A 17,273-nucleotide genomic window follows, 5' to 3' on the forward strand; every position below is an offset into this window, starting at 1 on the left:
AGGTATCAAACCCAATCAGTTCATATCCACATTCACTGAACACTTCATTAGTGAAAAATAAAAATGATTAAAAAAAGTTTTTTTTTTTTACAAATTCAAGACATAAAAAACACATTTTTTAAAAACAGAAAAAAAGGTTAACACAATCAGTATAGGTATGAAGTATACGTTTTTTAATGCATCCATCCATCCATTTTCCGAACCGCTTGTTCCTCACTAGGGTCGCGGGGGGTGCAGGAGCCTATCCCAGCTGTCTTCGGGCAGCAGGCCGGGGACACCCTGAATCGGTTGCCAGCCAATCGCAGGGCACGTTTTTTAATTGTGCACAAAATAAACCAGCCAGTGATGGCCAAGCGGGCATGCCATAACTAACTGACATGTTGTGTCTTCACCTCCATGGCAGAGGCTCCATCGAAACCCTGAGACTGATTCACCAAACTCCTGGGGTTCGATCGAACCCAGGTTAAGAACTATTGGGCTAGAGTGTGTGAAGTCAATGTGAACATATGTGATGTTTGGACTCGGTTTGCTTTCGTTTACAGTGTCAAGTCTCAACATGATCATTTGTGTATGACGTTGAATGTTGCATTGTGTTTCTTGCGGTGTTTTCTTTCACACACACACACACACTAAGTATTAATGTGAACTGATTTTAATATTGTTCACGCTTCTGCTTCAGTGGTATCGCCTGTTGACTTTTGTTTATTTTTGATTCTTTTCAATATTGTCGTTCGTGTTTACAGTCAAGGCCAATTGTTACTTTTTGTTGTTTTATGTACCTCCCAAAACATAAATTAATTCATCTGTGGCATTCACGTGGAGGCACGACTCTGTTCTGTTCTGGGGCTGCTTTGCTCCATCTGGCAATCTGCAGGATACAAGCGTTCTCACTGGTTGTACAAGAAAATAGCAATTTGCTTTATGGTTAAAAAATCTCTCTGTACAACCACAATTCAAAAGCAATGTCTGATTTTCTTTGGTTAACTGTCAATTAAATACAGATTCGAGTTATTTCCGTGACCGCTGTGGGTTTTTCTTTCCCTAATACTAATAGAGGGATATCAACGATTTTGACCACGTGTGCGTGTCGTGTCGCTTTAAACATGACGTCATGCCGATACATCGAGGATGACGTATCAGTCATTGGCTTGGCTGCATGGGAACATGTCGGTGAGTTGGGGTGAAGGGGGCGGGGGCGATGATTGAAAGCTTTACTTTCTTATCTTTGTCCTCTTTAAAATTCACTTTCTCCCCAACCAACACACACACACGCACGCACGCACACACACACACACACGTACGAACAACACACACACAACGTGGTGGATGTCCCGCGCGTAATTGGCCGTTTCGGAGGCGCATTGTCCGCCGCCTTTCAGCACGCAGGTGCATATAGTAAAGCTGCAGTCTCCGCTCCTCCCTCGGGCGTCTTTGTTCCCATCTCCCGGCCCCCCCACTGTGCAGAAAATGAGTGCTGCTTTCTGCTTTGCTTGGTCCTCACAGGCTTAACCCTTTCACCGACCGCCGCCTTTCTCATGGAAATGGGCCAGAACCCTTGCACCAGCTAATCGGTCGGCGAGGGGAGGGGATGGAGGTCGGAAAGAGTGGGAGGGGTGGGGGGCTTGCTTTCATAATCAATTTAAGATTTACCAGGCAAAAGTGTTCCACACTTCCCCAGTGCAGATTGTCATATTGAAAGTTGAGCAAAAGTTTCTTAAAAAATGTTTTTAGTGTGTTTTGTGTCGAATTTTGAGGGGTAAACTTTTTTTTGTGGTTATAAATAGCTGTGTAAAAGGTGAAGAAAGCACATACTTTGTGGTTACATGTGCGTTGACGAAAACTCAGAAATCAGACTATACCAAATTCTGACAAAGAAAAGTGCGTAATAACCCAAAAATTAAATGACATCATTTTATTGCGTAAGAAAATCTGACTCAACTTACTGGTGTGTTTGTGACAACTGAGAAGTCTGAGATTTTCCACTTTTTACTCCTTTTTACACTCGTCCGACATGTAGAAATGTTCTGGTATATGTTGGAGGCTGGAATTAATTAGAAATCATGTCAAATTAATGATAAATGGCAGTGTTGTTTTGGCTGGAGCCCATGGGGGGGCTGAGGGGGGGGGGGGGTTTCGGGGTCCTTGGGGGTTTGGAGAGTGTATGTGTGTGTGTGTGCGTGTGTGTTTGGGGAGCGTCAATGGAGGGATTTTCTGGTCCAGTAGCTCCAATCACCTAGCAACAGGCAGCGAGGCTTCAACAAGTGGTTGTCATGGAAGCGCTGAGGCTGACTTAAAAGTTTGGTACAAAGAGCTGTGTGCGCGCGCGCGTGTGTGTGTGTTTGTGTGTGTGAGCGTGTGTGTGCTGAACTGTAGTTGTACACATTTTAGTAAGTAATAATCAAGATTGCCCAATAGTCGGCAGGTGGTATTGTACATCCAATGTTTGGGATGGAAATGATGGCCTGCTTCTTTTGTACAGGAAACGACTTGCGCAGACAGCAAAACACGTCGATGGTCGCAAGCGTTGAGTGTGACGTTTGCTGCTTGCTTGACTGCTCTGGTACACACACACGCACACACACACACATGGTGTTCTGTGTTCAATTGGGTCTTTTGGATTGTTTCTGTTTGCCTTCTAGAGCGCCGATGACGCCACCGTTGCCGTTGCTGCTGCCCAGGTGGTTGCTGAGTTTTGAGCGCTACCTTCATGTTAGCTCGCAGTCGTCCCTGGCAAGGTAATTATAGCTTGCAAAAAGTAACAACATAACATAAAATAAAAGTGAATGTTTGAAAAAAAAAGAGGGCGGGAAACAAATTACCAAACAAGTATTGTGGGAATGTGTACTTTTTATTTGTCAGTTCATCTCAGACGTGAGCATTCAGTGTTTTGTTTGATTATTTAGCTGTGTGGTTGTTCGGCTTAAGGAAGGTGGAACGGTTGTTTGGAACTTGTACTTTATTACACAAGACTGAAAGACCTTTTTTTTTCTTGCACTCAACAAATATGTCATAAATAACTTTTGACCTCTCTATTCTTAGTTTTTTTTTATTATAGTAAAACGAATGTAATAAAACCCGACTCGTAATCCAAAACCCGAGTTTTAAATCCTAGTTGGAAAGCCAAATTTGAAACGCTAAACCTGGCATGAAACCCGGACCATCGTTTTAAACCCTAATTTGAAATCATAATCCAATTTTGTGTTAAAACCTAATTGAAAATCATCACCCGAATTGTAAAATGTCATGTGAAACCCAATGCCTAATTTAAAATCTTATGTTTAAACCCTGACCCTGATTTTAAACCTAACCCTATTTGAAACCCTAATTTCAATCCCCCAATCCTAATCTAAAACCCACTCTTTGAAACCCTAACCCTTGTTTAAAAAAACAAATTTGAAATCCTCGCCCTAGTTTGTAACCCGAACGCATCTTAAAACCCAAATTTGAACCCTAGATGTAAACCCTTATTTAAAACCCTAACTGGACATTGAAATCCAAATTCAAACCCCACCCCTAGTTAAAACCCTAATTTCAAACCCCAACCCACAGCTTGATACCCTAACCCTTATTTCAAACCCCAATTTGAACCCCTAAGCCCAGATTAAAATCCGACTTTGAGACCCTAATCTCAGTTCAAAACCCCAATTTGAAACCCTGTGGGGGTGCGGCAGATAAGTTTTCCCCAATGGATGCCCCTCAATCCCATCCACATGCCCGTAAATACACATTCAGGGTGGTGTGGATGCCCGGGGCCCCGCCCCAATGGCCCCACCCTCTGCACGCCCCTCTCTCTTTACATAAATACAAAAGATGCCTTTGAGGTTCTTCTCGAATGTATTTTTATTTATTTTAATAGCCTTATTACTCGTCAATCCTTTTTTTTGAAAAATGTTTTACTATCCATCGTCATTCTTTCAGCTTTTGTTCTGAACGTGCTTGTTTTTTAAAAAAAAATTTAAACACCTTACCATTCTTTGTCTGCCCATTGTATGACCTTATTTCTGGTGTTACATGTTTAAAAGACAACTGCCAACTGACTAACTCGTCATGCGTGATTTTTTTTGGGGGGGGCGGGCGGGGGAGAAATGTTTTGTTGTCGTGCTCGTGCAGTCCTTTGCTGGATGTACCGTCTGAATGGCCTTCGGGAGCTCTTGCCTGTTCCCGTGAAACTCCACCACTTTGTCAATGAGCGCACTGGCCGCCTCTTTTAATACGAGCCATCACTTTCTTCTTGAAAGCTCTCTTGGCGTTCCGGGAGTCCTTCAAGTACTCGTCCGTGCTGTCGTTAAATCCTTAGGTCAGCTGCAAGATGGCATCCGTCACCTCCGCGGCGAGTCCACCAAGCTGATCATCCGAATAAAAAGCGTCCACAGACCTTTGTACGGATATCAAATTTCTTCAGGGCACATGTTGGTCATTCGGGAGCAGGGCAGCATCTACGGCTGTGTGAGCTCCCGTTGGTCTTGTAGGAACTTTTTGGTGGCCTTCCAGTAGTAGAGCACCTGCACGACGACCAGGCCGTTGCAGGCCACCGACACCACGTAGGTGACCACCAGCAGGGTGTCGCCCGTTTCCTGAGGATGCAAGGGTCGTGATTCAAAAACAAAAGAAATCCTTCGAGGACACAAATTATTGGTTATCGGTTACAGGCTAAGACTGGCACCATAAACCCAAACCGTGGAGAAGTCAATAAAAACAACTGTAAATTGTGTAAACTATCATTATTGTGATTCATTAATTGGAGTGACGTATTGGGAAAAAAAATAATTCAACTTTAATCAAAAGTATTCTACGGTTTTCATTGATCAAATGGTAAATGTAACAGGGTACACATAAGAAAATACTGCCAAGCTGGGAAGAAATATCATCTTTACATATTTTAATATGAAATTAGCCCAAATATAGAACTTTGGGGGTTTACTGATGATTCAAAAAAAAAATCTAATGTATTTCAATTCGCATGAGTTTGACGTGCCTTTTTGCTGTTCGCAGACCAGCCCATTGGTGGTCAACTGTATAGTTTTAAGTTGTAATATAACCATTCACCACTAGATGGAAGATGTGGCTTGGTTGTGCTTGCACCAGGTTTTACATTGCCCCCTTTTTGCGTTTACCTGCACTGAGGTGAAGATGCGTGCAAGTGAGCCAGCAAACAAAATGATGAAAGTAAGAGCCGACAACTGGCCCGTGTGTCCGTTGCAAAAGTTGGTGGCCGCCTGAATCACCTGCAGACATGATTATCGACCAGCGATTAAAATAAATAAAAAAAAACGAAATGAAAAAGTACAACAGGTGACTATTTTTGCTCGACCCTGCTAACGATAATGGCGGGCATGTTGGAGGCCTGCATGGCGGTGAGCAGGGACGCGGGGGCCAGTGGAGACAGCAGGAACCCCAGCACACCGAAGTAGAGCAGCACAACCTGTACGCCTGAACACAATATAGGAGGGTGGCCAACAGAGGGCAGCAGAGCACCATTTTCAATTTCGATAGTGAAACGGAGACTGAACTATGACAGGAGGTTGATGGATTGAAAGACTGAGAACCTTAGAAAGATCGAAAGACAGACAGATAGATAATTTGTGTTTATTATAAGTACAAGAAGATTTTGAGTAAAAATCGAAATGTATACTGTCATATTTGCCTTTTTATTTAATTTACATTAAATTACTATAATCCACCCCCCGCCCCCACACACACACTTTTTGAACTATGGGTGCTTTTCATGTGTGTTCACTGATATTTTTTTTTTTTTATTGACACGTTTCGTGCCATTAAGAGGTTTTCCCTTAGGCACGTCACGTTTAACCAATAAAATTACCACTCCACAGGAGTGTTATTTTTCGTCAACGATGACGAAATTATTATATAATTTAATAATAATATATAACATATATAAAATTATTTAAATTATAAAATTTAAATATATATAAAATTATTGTCTTTTTTTTTTTCATGGAGAGACCGAGACGATGACGAAGCTAAACGTGGCTCTTTGATAACTACAATGTGACGTGACGAATAGGCGTTTTCGTTGACGAGACGAAATTGTTATCGCGTCGTCTGTCGGACGTTCAAAATACATGACAGAGAAGAAAGAGAAAAATCATCTTCCCAATTTCGGAGTTGACCGAGTCTCACCTCGACAGGTTCTCCCTCCGTAATGTTGAATGAGGAAGCCGATGGTGATCGTCTGCAGCATGACGAAGAGCGCCTCGCCCCAAGCGCTGCCAAAACGAACACGAAGCGGACAGGTGAGTCGATTTCCAGCGGGGAAATCGGGCTGAGTCGTGATGCCGTCGTGGGCCTCACCTGAACGGGAAGCTGTGGGCCACGCTGTAAGCCAGCGAACCCGTGATGGCGACGAGCTCACCAAGCAGCGAGAGGAAGCTCACGCCCGCGGCGCTTTTGGCGCCCATCAGCTTCACGATCTGAGGCAGCTTCACTGGGTGACACACCGTCAAATAATCAACTAAATCAAGTATTATTCAATATTGATTAAATATTTTTTAAAAATCTCAGAATGCATTTATCTATAAAATAAATTACTTGGCACATTTACCTTATCTGAGTTAAAACTCAAATGTGGCCCAGGGCGCACTAAAATTGCCCGCGCTGTTTTAAAGAGCAAAAAGAAGTGAATCAGTCTCATACCAAACATTGATCCCAGGATGATGACGGTACCCAGGCATTTGCTGAGCAGAATCCTCAGACATGGCGCTGAAAGAGAAAGACCCACACATTTTTTCACTTCATATATAGGGAGGGAGTCTGGCTCAGACCTTCCTCGGGCAGAGGGGTTCATCAAAAGTCATTCGATTTTGCAAGAAAAAAATGAAGGCCTTATATGACATTCAAAAGTATACTTTGTGCAGAAACATTAATTAAATTCAATCACCCTTTGTAGGCTGCTAGTGAGCGGTTAGCACGGCGCTAAGTTGCTAGAGCTTTCAAAGGGCTCGACAGCAAACGGGCACTCCCAGACTCTTTTCAGAGCCAATGGATGGCAGTCTTGTCACTTGCAGTGACTCAGTCAGATTCTCTTTAGGCTTGAGGTGTATTTTATTCATACACTCGTGATGATAGCTCATGTGTACATGCGGTAGAACGTGGGCATTCAATTTGTTTCAAGTTGCGCTATAAAAAATGCATTCAATCAGATTTGCTGATGCTCGCAGAAAATCCTCATGCAGTCATCGAGCCGGTGTGGCGCATCAATCTTTACACCAAGCACATTCCCGTTGCCGATGTGCCGCTTGCCGTCTTGTGAACGCACGCACCCTCGCGCCGTACGGAAGTCTGAGTCGAGGAGCACGTACTCACCGTCCGTAAAGTCGAAACGCAGGAAAAAAGCATCGGAGCATAACTGCGGCAGCGAATACTCCAACAAAAGCCCCTCAAAAGGATCCAGCCAAGAAGTCCCTCTATGCAAAAGGGTGACCTCCGCCATTTCTCTTCGGTTTCAAGGATCGAACATATCAAAGTCCAGGCAACTTTATCACTCACATGCTCATTGGAGCTTAAGTTACATTGTACACAGTCAACACGCAATTGCTACCTCTTCTGTATTTGTATGGAAATTTCCATTGCTTTGACAATTCAACCACTTCCAATTTTAATACAACAATTTACCGTATTTTACACGCAATAAGGCACACATTGAAAGAATGGCCTATTTTAAAATTGTTTTAATATTTAGGTTGCACCGCATTATAAGGCGCACAGAATAGAAGCTACAAGAGTGGCTGCGATTGCATTATGCATCCACTAGATGGAGCTATGCTGAAGGGAATACAATACAATGCAGCTTTATTGATATAGAGATTCACAACCGCTGCAGCTGTAACAAAGCGCTTTACAGAACATTTAAAGTACCACGTCCAAGATATCAGAATGTTGATCCGCATTTAAGGCACATCGGATTTTAAGGTGCACTGTCGGCTTTTGAGAAAAGTGAATGCTTTCAGGTGCGCCTTATAGTGCGGAAAAAACGGTACTCGTGGAGAATACCTGTCTCGGTCATAACAAGGCTTTGTATATGAGAAGAATCACTTTTTTAAAATTAAAAACGAAAACAATACAATAAATGAGATATTGCATTTGATAGCTATTCGAAGGATCTTGGCTTGGAAATCTGAATTTAAAAAACTGCTTTATACAATCAACACAAAATACAACACAACACAAAAACAATTTCTCCCTAAATTGGTATGACAAAAAATATTTTCCATAAAAATTTGAATGTTTGACATATTTTTGAAAAATGATTGTATAATACACCAATTGGTATAGATGATAGTCACCACTTCAAAATTAATATTTTTGACAATGGTCACGATGGACAAAATTTAACACTGACAAATGTTCAAATCAGTACACATTATTTAATCCTTTTGCATTATCGACTGCACATCCTTCGATCTTCTGAAAACGACGTATACGGCGTCCTCAAACATTTGGCATCATTTCATAACCTCGACTGATGTCAAATTTTAATGACGATGTGTTCAAACTAACATGACTCCTTGTAATCATATCTTATTGTTGCATTTGCGTCAGATTTGTACTCTCAAATAATAAAACATTTTTTGGAAATGGGGGGGGCAGAAGTGTATATTTACAATTTTTGGGGGGTTATCAAGACATGTTTATAAAACTCCACCCTACTTGAGACACACACACACACACAGATAGGGGATTGGTTTAGCAGGGCCAATGTGCAAAGTACACAAAACACACGCAGTCGAGGAACACGTGCCGCGTGTAAAAACGTTTGAACTGACTGAGGGAATTGACCAACAGAGACAGCAAATCAGTCTGGATTTGTACAGTTTTATTTATGATCACATTCGGAATTCTTTTTCAACTGGAGGAATGTCATTTTGTGGTTTTCATCTTTTTGTTGTTGTTCGTTTTGGGCATGCTCTGTTTGTCGTCAAGTTTCCTCTAAATACCTTTGAGGTCGAGAGTTGCTCTGCGGTTGTGGAGAAATTATTTTGCCTACTCTCGCTTCTTCTTCTTTTTCTTCTTCTTGCGCTCTGCCGACCTATTCCAGTAGTAGAGGACCTGCAGGGCGATGATGCCGTTGCAGGCCGAGGAGATGACGTAGGTGAAGGCCATCAGGGCGTCACCCGTTTCCTGCGGACACGTGCAATAAGACAAGGTCATCGCTGGGAAGAATAAAAATGCAACAAAGTAGAAAGGACTCCATGACTGAAAATGAATACGACACTTTTGTAAAACGCACAAAAAATGTCTAGTCTCATGAAAATACCCATTTCTATCATATCATTCTGACTTTATTCTTATAAAATTACTTTCAAAAAATGATTCTTTGTGGTGGGCGGCCCGGTAGTCCAGTGGTTAGCACGTCGGCTTCACAGTGCAGAGGTACCGGGTTTGATTCCAGCTCCGGCCTCCCTGTGTGGAGTTTGCATGTTCTCCCCGGGCCTGCGTGGGTTTTCTCCGGGTGCTCCGGTTTCCTCCCACATTCCAAAAACATGCGTGGCAGGCTGATTGAACGCTCTAAATTGTCCCTAGGTGTGAGTGTGAGTGCGAATGGTTGTTCGTTTCTGTGTGCCCTGCGATTGGCTGGCAACCGATTCAGGGTGTTCCCCGCCTACTGCCCAAAGACAGCTGGGATAGGCTCCAGCACCCCCCGCGACCCTAGTGAGGATCAAGCGGCTTGGAAGATGAAGATGAGGATTCTTTGTGGTGTATCGTCAGAATATTTTGACTCAAATCACCAACAGCGGCAGTGTAGAGTGTTCCAAAAAACAAACAAAAAAAAAAGGCCGCTACCTGGAGTGAGGTGAAGATGCGTGCCAGTGACCCAGCAAATAACAGGAAGACAGAAATGGCCGACAACTGGCCCGTGTGTCCGTTGCGGAAGTTAGTGGCTGCCTGAATCAGCTGCAAGACACCCAAAAACACATGCGAGAGCAAAACTCAAGACAAACATCAGACTTTTATTTTATATTATTTTCTGTATTTTCCGCACTATAAGGCTCACCTAAAAGCATTCAATTTTCTCAAAAGCCGAAAGTGCACCTTATATATATATGGATCAATATTCTGATTTCTTGGACGTTGTATTTTAAACGTTCTGTCAAGCGCTTGGTTACATCTGCAGCGTTTGGGAAGGTGCTAAATAAATAATGCTGTATTGTATTGTATTGTATTTGTTTTAGTGTAGCTCCATCAAGTGGACGCACAACATAACTGCAGCCACTATTGTAGGTTCTATTCTATGCGACTCATAATACGGTGCGCCCGATATATGAAAACAGTTTTACAATTGGCCACTCAATGCGCCTTCCGAAATGCCTTATAGTGCAGAAAATACGGTACACCAAGTTTTAATTGATTTCCATTCAAAGTACTTTAAACCTCTCAAAGAATTATAAATCTATTCAAAAGATTCATCTTTATAATCCAAGTATGACCACTTTTTTTTCCTCGCTCAACGGTCTCTAGCAAACTGAATTGCCATCAGCGCAAACTGCTGACAGCTAACTACTAGATGCAACAATTCACTGTGATGTATAACAAATACAGAAATAGAATGAATTGTATATATAAAAAAGATACAAAAATATCTCCTGTATGAAAACATTCTTGTTGCCTAGGTTTCACCGTGCCTACCCTGCTGACGATGACGGCAGGCAAGTTGAAGGCCTGCAAGGTGGTTACCACCGACATAGGGGTGACCGGAGACAGCACGACGACCAGCAGACCAAAGTATACGATCAGAAAAAGGAAACCTGCCAAAAACAATTTGTCGTTACAGCTTATTTTTCCCCCCTGCTCCCGTCAGCCTTTGCTCTCTTAAAATTGCCACTTTTTCTGGAAATACTTTTCTAGCCTTTTTGGAATAGTAGGACTTTGGACTTCATTATCCAAAGGCGACCATTCTTTCATTTCAAATTTTTCGATTGATTTTCTTTAAGAAAATAAATAAACATGGCTTACCAGGTAATGTTTCAGACATTTGAATTCCTCTGAGCTTCAAACCCCCTACCCCCAAAATCTCGACCTGCTTCTTGTCTCACCTCTGCCGCTCCTCCCTCCGTAGTGCTGAATGAGGAAGCCGATGGTGACTGTCTGCAGCATGAGGAAGAGCACCTCGCCCCAAGCGCTGACATAACGCATCAAACAACGTCTCCTTAAACAATCCGCGGCTTGGTGAACGTATGGCCTGAACGAGGTCCCACCTGAAGGGGAACTTGTTGGCGATGCTGTAGGCCATCGTTCCCGTGATAGCCAGCAGCTCAAGGAGCACCGACTGGAAGCTCAGGCCCTCGCCGCTCTTTGCGCCCATCATCTTCAGGATCTGAGGCAGCTTCACTGGGAACACAACAAGTGGGTCAAATGAACAAAAGACCTCCGCATATTTGCCATTCAGCATTTGCCAATACACCCATTCAATACTTTTTTTTGGGTGTTGCTGCAGGCGAATGAAAATTCAAGAGGCTTGGTTTCACATGATATTTACAAGGTCATGGCGTATTCGAGAATAAAGTGTTCAAGGTGCAGGGATGATTGGGCATGAGCAAACCAAAAGCTAGCCCGAACAGATGGCTGGTTCAGCTGAGCTTGGCGTACAAATGTATTTTGCTGAGCTAACGTTCCTCTTTTTAGCGTTGACAGTGTGTGTGCTCTCATTTGCCCTTGCAAAAAAATCGTACTTGTCGTTGTGACGGGATTCAGAGTGTCTCTGCAGATTGTATTCTTTGAATACCGCCACCGACAGATGAGACAGACAATCTTTTCTTTGCATTGAAAAAAAATAGTTTCGCCATTTTGGGTTAAATTCCCTGCATTCTGAATATTTTTTTTCTCTTACGTTACCTTTTCGCCATGATTACGTTCTCTTTGAGAGGGACGGGTTTAGGATTTTTTTTCTGGGGTTGCCAGATAACGCCACAGACCGCAGAATGACGGAACAAATGTCACGTTATATGTGTTTATGAAATTGTTACTAGCTAATAGTTAATGATGAAAATAATTCATAACTAAGGAATATTTTATTGCAAAAGCCAAATTTTATGATAAAATACAAATATACATGGATGAAAAATAAATCAAAAGATTCTCTGGTATTGTTCAGGGGGGCCGGACCAAATGTGGAGACGGGCCGTAGTTTGGTAACCTCTGATTTAAAACATTGTGTTATCAATTGCACGGAGGTATACAAAAGGTGCTTTACCCATCACCGATCCCAGGATGATGGCGATCCCCAGGCCTTTGCTGAGTAAAATCTTTAAACATGGTACTGAAACACAAATGTTGAACAAAATAAGAGATAGTTTTCAATATTGGAGGCAAGGTTAATGCTGCCGGGAAAGGCATTTCAAATGACGGCAAAAGAATTCACAGAACATACACAGTGTGTCATCCAATGGACAATATCACCAAAGCAGCGCCTGATATCTTTAGTTCTCCATTATCTCTCTACAAGTGCATTTGGGCTTTCGGGTAACCCAAACTAGCGCCTGTGTTAGGGCCGAAATAACACTCAATACATGACACTCACCGTGTAGAAAATTAAAATTGAGAAAAAGCTCATCGTAGCACGATTCTGGTATCAAATATGTCAACAAGACGCCTTTAAAGGGGTCCATAAATGAGGACGCTTTCTCAAAAACGACTTGTTCCGCCATTGTGCAGCGGTCAAGTCACGTGACGTGGCATGTGCTACCGCTGAAAGAGTCCGTCTTTAACAAACCAAGCAACGATTCTGTAGGGAACAAAATTTTGGACCAAAATATATTTTATGACGATAATTCCGGTAAGCATTAACCTAATAATTGTTTAGAAAAATCGTTCAATTTTTTTTTTAACCAAAGGACGAGTTTCTATTTTCACATGGTCACGAAACATAGTATAGTCGCCTCTTGATTGCGTCACTCATGCGCCGAACTCATCAAGGATTACGTGCAGTTTGAAAACGACCTGTCGTCAAAATGGCATTGGAGACCCACGACAACGATATATTTGATTGTATTCTCATGGCGGATGAAAAATTCCGTGGGGAGGGCTACCAAGAAGGCTTCGAAAAAGGGACCTACCAAGGTCTGCAGACTGGTCGCAAACATGGAGCCTCTCACGGGGCTAAACTGTCCACGGAGATTTCCTTTTATCATGGATTTGTCGTTACATGGAAATGTCTTCTTCAGCATGGACCAGACCCCAAACTCCGAAAACGTGTCAAAGCCCTTGAATCTTTTCTGTATTTGATCCAGAATTGCAGCTGCGATGACCCCCAATCTGCAAAACTGCAGGAGGATATGGCGAAACTTCGATGCAAATTCAAACAGGTCTGCTCCATGCTTAGCATCCAAACGGACTTCAAGGATTACACCAAAACGTCTCAAGCAGCTTCTTTCTAAATCTTGACAATACTTGAATGGCCAACGTGGAAACGCTATCTTGACAAACCCAAAGATCTTCAACCTGGATTTCCATGGAAACACGAAGCATATGTTGCTTGTCTGTTAGTTTTAAAAAAAGTGAGTCCTGTTTTGTTGTTTCTTTCCGTACTACTCTGAGGTGTGTAAACTCGGCAAATTTTAGTGGTCCTATATGTTTTAACCCAAATTATTCATTTATCATCTTCAAATTACATATTCTTATTGTAGGGTGTGTGATGACAAAAAAGTAATAAAAAAAACGTAAGAAGTTAATACGCATTGTAGTTTTTTTAAACATATGTATTTTAAAAATATTTCCGCTAAATCGGAGAACAGCACAAATGTCATGAATACAGGAGCAGTGTGACTAGGAAAAATAGGTTAAATAATTGTAAAATTATCATTAATATCAGTTAAAAATAGTGCCAATATGAAGATAAGGCCGCATCATACATCACTTACTAAATTTATCTCCTATCATGACGAGACAACTTTTACAGTAACGACTTATTATACACAGAATATTACGACAGTTAGACTTTGTTCTCGTGATATACATCGACAACAAATGTGATAACGTCTACACTTTGTTCTCGTGATATACATCGAAAACCTGTGATAAAATCACGCTTTTCCTCCCCGAAGTCTTGGTCCCTCAACCAAGGTCAACTTGTCACTGCGGCAATGGCATCTCTGTTGCGCCAGATGGCGGCAGAGGAAAACCAATCGACGAGGTGTGTCTCAAAACTATCTTTAAGCGGAGCGTATCACAACTCGGATGGACAAAGTGCTTTGTTTTTATTTTGTTTGTTTAATCAATATCTAGTGTTTAATCAATATCTATTAATTGGTCCCATATCTATTCCGTAGTTCGTCACCGTACGTCTTAATTATGCGACAGTCATGACGTCATGAACGGCGCCGCGGAGTGGAGCGAATGGCTTTCTCTGATGACTTCCAAAAAATCCTTCTACGCGAAACTCAGCTGGACTTTCCCGGCAAGCCATACTCGGTGTCGGTACTGAAAGTGGGCTACTATCACCCGCAGCCCGATGGAACATTTCGAGCCGACGGAACCGTCACGCTCATTACGGGAGATGGCAACAACATTCTGGTAGACACCGGCGGACCTTGGAGCAGGGACTTTCTCGTGGAAAGTCTCCGGAAAAAGGGCCTGGAGCCCGGTGACATTCACTTGGTCGTAGGGACTCACGGCCATTCTGACCACGTGGGGAACCTTAATCTTTTCCCGTCTGCTGTGGTCATCGTGGGGTATGACCTCAGCCGAGGAGACATATATCGGCCCAATAAGATGGCACAGGGGCACGCGCACGTCGTAGACGAGCACGTAAGAGATGCATTCATCCGTTTTTTACGGTCTGCTTGTTTGAGTAGATTGCATTGACGATGTATGTACAGTAGGTGACTGCACCCAAAAGACAATAAAGCGTATTGGAATCATGCGTTAACTGTTAGTATAGTCGGGATATATGAATGAGGCAAGGGGAAAGAAAGTAGCTTTGAATACTAGAGGAAGATGGAAGCGCGCTTAAAATAACATGATGGACTAACCAACTGACGTTTACAGTTTGGCACGGCGAGAATTTGTTTTTGTTTTTTTTTTAAACTGATTTACGGTGATGGGTGAGTGCCTCGGGCGCTCCTGGATGATGAATAATGGACCAGCAAAATGTTGTTAATCGCACACCTCTGTAAATCATAGGAGTGTATGTGTGCCTTCGAGAGGTGTGGCCCAGTCTGCTGGGATGTGACAGCTCCTGTGTGGTAGTATTCGTCCAGTGATTCAGATTGCCGCAATCGTCACGTAAATTTTTTTTTAGATTTAACATTTTCATCTTGTGATGTTACTATTCAATACAACCACAAAACTTCTCACCTGTGTCTGTGTTCCAGGTGTGTGTGGTTCCCAGTCCAGGCCACAGCGGTCAGGATGTGAGCGTCCAGGTGAAGGGAACATCGGTGGGTACGATTCTGGTGGCTGGGGACCTATTCGACTGCTGTGCCGATGACGACACGTGGCGGGACTTAAGTCTGAACCCTGCTGCGCAGGAGACGAGCCGCCAACAGGCGCTCCGCACCGCTGACATCATCATACCGGGTCACGGCCTCCCGTTTCGGGTCCTTCGAAATTCCTGAAACCAGGAGTCGGGAGCTTGGATTGACTTGACGATACACATTGAAATATGAAAAGTATTACAAAGTGAAAATGGAAGAATTTTGTTCATACTACTTCGTTGTATATTTTTCCATGTGGAATTAATAATAAATTGTTGTAATAAAATATTTGTATGTCCTCATTATGATTTTAATTGCAAAAAGAAAGAATTTCTAAGACAGTGTCATTTACGAGTTATTTACACAAATGAAATTGGAGAAATTCATATGGAATATTTGGAGGGAAAAAAATGATCCGATGCCTGAGATTAAAGTGCACATTATTGTGAAAACATACTGCCACCACATTAAAAACTCATATTCGAAAAAACTCATGTTCGAGGAATAAAAACTATCTACACTGTAAATTCAGATTTTTCCCCATGAAGGGATTAAATGTTATTTAAAAAAATAACTTGTGATTTGCAAAACCGAAATACAAATGTCGCAAATTTGCAATTTTCAGAGGGGAAAAAAATCATAAAAGGTTTATGCCTTGTTATAATTTGTCGTCTTAAAACTAACTGCCATACAATTACCCTCATAATAGTCACTGATTTAAAATTTTTAAATGACTACAATAATCCTGTATTATTCTCTTTGAGAGTGAAACAGTTCCGACTTTTGCTAACTAAGCAAGCGCTCTCCGAACTAGAGCAAAGTTTTCTCAGAAAACCTGAACAGTCCAGCTGTGAATGTAAACATTTTTAAAAAATCTTATGACTTTTTTTCCCTTCTAAAACATGGCATCTTTATTCCTGTAACATTATATTGTCAACCCTGGCAAAAATGATTTTATCAATCTGTCATTTGGCAAACTCCTCCCAATGACATCATCACGTTATTACCACCACCCACGCCTCCCAACCAAATCATTCAGAGTGACAGTACCAGGCACTGAGCGCTGTTTATATCACCGAGATTAATAACCTCAGTCTGTGTGTGTTTCAACCGTCAGGTATGGACGTTGACACGCCCTAAAGATCTCAATCGCACCATAATTCACTGATAAGACCATCAAATTACAACACACGCATGCATGGAGCCCCCACCCCGTCCCCTGCCCCGACTCTATGGCAACTTAGATATTCAGCTTTTTCATATTGCGCAATGCCGTAAAACTATTCAAAGCACGGGTGGTATGCTTTGACTTAGACTTATTTTTTAAAAACATAAATAATAAAACTCCCTCTCAGTTGTCGAGAACCTTAAAAAAACTTTCATCAATCTAAATTCCTAAGTAAAATAAAATAAAAAACTTTTGAGAAACAAAATGTTGCAGATTTCTTTAAAAAAAAAAAGAAATTATGACTGGGCGGCTCGGTAGTCGGTAGATAGGCTCCAGAACCCCTCGCGACCCTAGTGAGGATTGAGCGGTTCGGAAAATGGATGGATGGAAATTATGACTTCATTTTTGGAATGACTTCTGACTTTTTTTTTAAATCATGCAACCATCCAGCCATTTCTTCCCCTTATCTGGGATGGGCATCGTTTTTATTTTATTTTTTTAATGAAACAATCTACTTATTTTTAGAGTAATTATGACCTTAATTTCTTAAAGTGTAACACACCTTTTTTTCTTCAAAGAATTCCCTCTTAAATATAAAACATTAAAAGTAATTTTCAGATTTTCTTGATATGCCCAATTTATTCTCCGACTAAATGACACCTTCATTAAAAAAATCT

General features: G+C 41.9%; 4 protein-coding genes and 1 long non-coding RNA gene across 6 annotated transcripts; 3 read left to right on the forward strand and 2 right to left on the reverse strand.

Moving 5' to 3' along the window:
• Nucleotides 1-1,062: 1,062 nt before the first annotated feature.
• LOC127596811 (uncharacterized) lies at nt 1,063-6,288 on the forward strand. The gene is made up of 4 exons (XR_007961570.1): nt 1,063-1,170; nt 2,480-2,560; nt 2,640-2,735; nt 6,150-6,288. It is a non-coding gene; the product is annotated as an uncharacterized LOC127596811 (long non-coding RNA).
• Nucleotides 2,828-7,692, reverse strand: LOC127596569 (mannose-P-dolichol utilization defect 1 protein-like). Its single transcript, XM_052059320.1, has 7 exons — nt 7,324-7,692; nt 6,655-6,720; nt 6,313-6,445; nt 6,142-6,227; nt 5,312-5,430; nt 5,115-5,225; nt 2,828-4,574 (listed from the first exon to the last, which is right to left on the reverse strand). The coding sequence occupies exons 1-7, from the start codon at nt 7,448-7,450 to the stop codon at nt 4,437-4,439; spliced, it is 780 nt and encodes a 259-aa protein (XP_051915280.1). The 5' UTR covers nt 7,451-7,692; the 3' UTR covers nt 2,828-4,436.
• Nucleotides 7,693-8,816: 1,124 nt separating this feature from the next.
• Nucleotides 8,817-12,715, reverse strand: mpdu1b (mannose-P-dolichol utilization defect 1b). Its single transcript, XM_052059195.1, has 7 exons — nt 12,536-12,715; nt 12,209-12,274; nt 11,214-11,346; nt 11,052-11,137; nt 10,645-10,763; nt 9,802-9,912; nt 8,817-9,138 (listed from the first exon to the last, which is right to left on the reverse strand). Exons 1-7 carry the CDS (start codon nt 12,660-12,662, stop codon nt 9,001-9,003), a joined length of 780 nt encoding a protein of 259 aa, XP_051915155.1. The 5' UTR covers nt 12,663-12,715; the 3' UTR covers nt 8,817-9,000.
• A 91-nt stretch (nt 12,716-12,806) lies between these two features.
• Nucleotides 12,807-15,440, forward strand: lto1 (LTO1 maturation factor of ABCE1). Of its 2 annotated transcripts, none has more exons than XM_052059560.1 (2): nt 12,807-13,511; nt 15,327-15,440. In XM_052059560.1, exon 1 carries the CDS (start codon nt 12,966-12,968, stop codon nt 13,389-13,391), a length of 426 nt encoding a protein of 141 aa, XP_051915520.1. In that variant the 5' UTR covers nt 12,807-12,965; the 3' UTR covers nt 13,392-13,511; nt 15,327-15,440. The 2 variants fall into 2 exon arrangements, with proteins under 2 accessions (XP_051915520.1, XP_051915589.1); XM_052059629.1 differs by having other exon boundaries at nt 12,807-13,493; nt 15,310-15,440.
• mblac1 (metallo-beta-lactamase domain containing 1) lies at nt 14,350-15,661 on the forward strand. Its single transcript, XM_052059434.1, has 2 exons — nt 14,350-14,760; nt 15,327-15,661. Exons 1-2 carry the CDS (start codon nt 14,350-14,352, stop codon nt 15,567-15,569), a joined length of 654 nt encoding a protein of 217 aa, XP_051915394.1. The 3' UTR covers nt 15,570-15,661.
• The last annotated feature ends 1,612 nt before the right edge of the window (nt 15,662-17,273 follow it).

The sequence above is a fragment of the Hippocampus zosterae genome, chromosome 1 (genome assembly GCF_025434085.1).
Source record: "Hippocampus zosterae strain Florida chromosome 1, ASM2543408v3, whole genome shotgun sequence".
NCBI classification, from domain to species: Eukaryota; Metazoa; Chordata; class Actinopteri; order Syngnathiformes; family Syngnathidae; genus Hippocampus; species Hippocampus zosterae.

Excerpts from the sequence above, each read along its gene's own strand:
- LOC127596569 (XM_052059320.1), bottom strand. The coding sequence starts at position 7,450 with ATGGCGGAGGTCACCCTTTTGCATAGAGGGACTTCTTGGCTGGATCCT. Across the intron at positions 6,721-7,323 it reads GCGTTTCGACTTTACGGACG|CGCCATGTCTGAGGATTCTG; the intron begins GTGAGTACGTGC and ends TTTCTCTTTCAG. Across the intron at positions 5,226-5,311 it reads CCGCCATTATCGTTAGCAGG|GTGATTCAGGCGGCCACCAA; the intron begins GTCGAGCAAAAA and ends TCATGTCTGCAG.
- mpdu1b (XM_052059195.1), bottom strand. The coding sequence starts at position 12,662 with ATGGCGGAACAAGTCGTTTTTGAGAAAGCGTCCTCATTTATGGACCCC. Across the intron at positions 11,347-12,208 it reads CATCCTGGGATCGGTGATGG|TGAAGCTGCCTCAGATCCTG; the intron begins GTAAAGCACCTT and ends TTGTGTTCCCAG. Across the intron at positions 10,764-11,051 it reads CGGAGGGAGGAGCGGCAGAG|GTTTCCTTTTTCTGATCGTA; the intron begins GTGAGACAAGAA and ends TGTTTTTGGCAG.
- lto1 (XM_052059560.1), top strand. The coding sequence starts at position 12,966 with ATGGCATTGGAGACCCACGACAACGATATATTTGATTGTATTCTCATG.
- mblac1 (XM_052059434.1), top strand. The coding sequence starts at position 14,350 with ATGGCTTTCTCTGATGACTTCCAAAAAATCCTTCTACGCGAAACTCAG. Across the intron at positions 14,761-15,326 it reads CGCACGTCGTAGACGAGCAC|GTGTGTGTGGTTCCCAGTCC; the intron begins GTAAGAGATGCA and ends TCTGTGTTCCAG.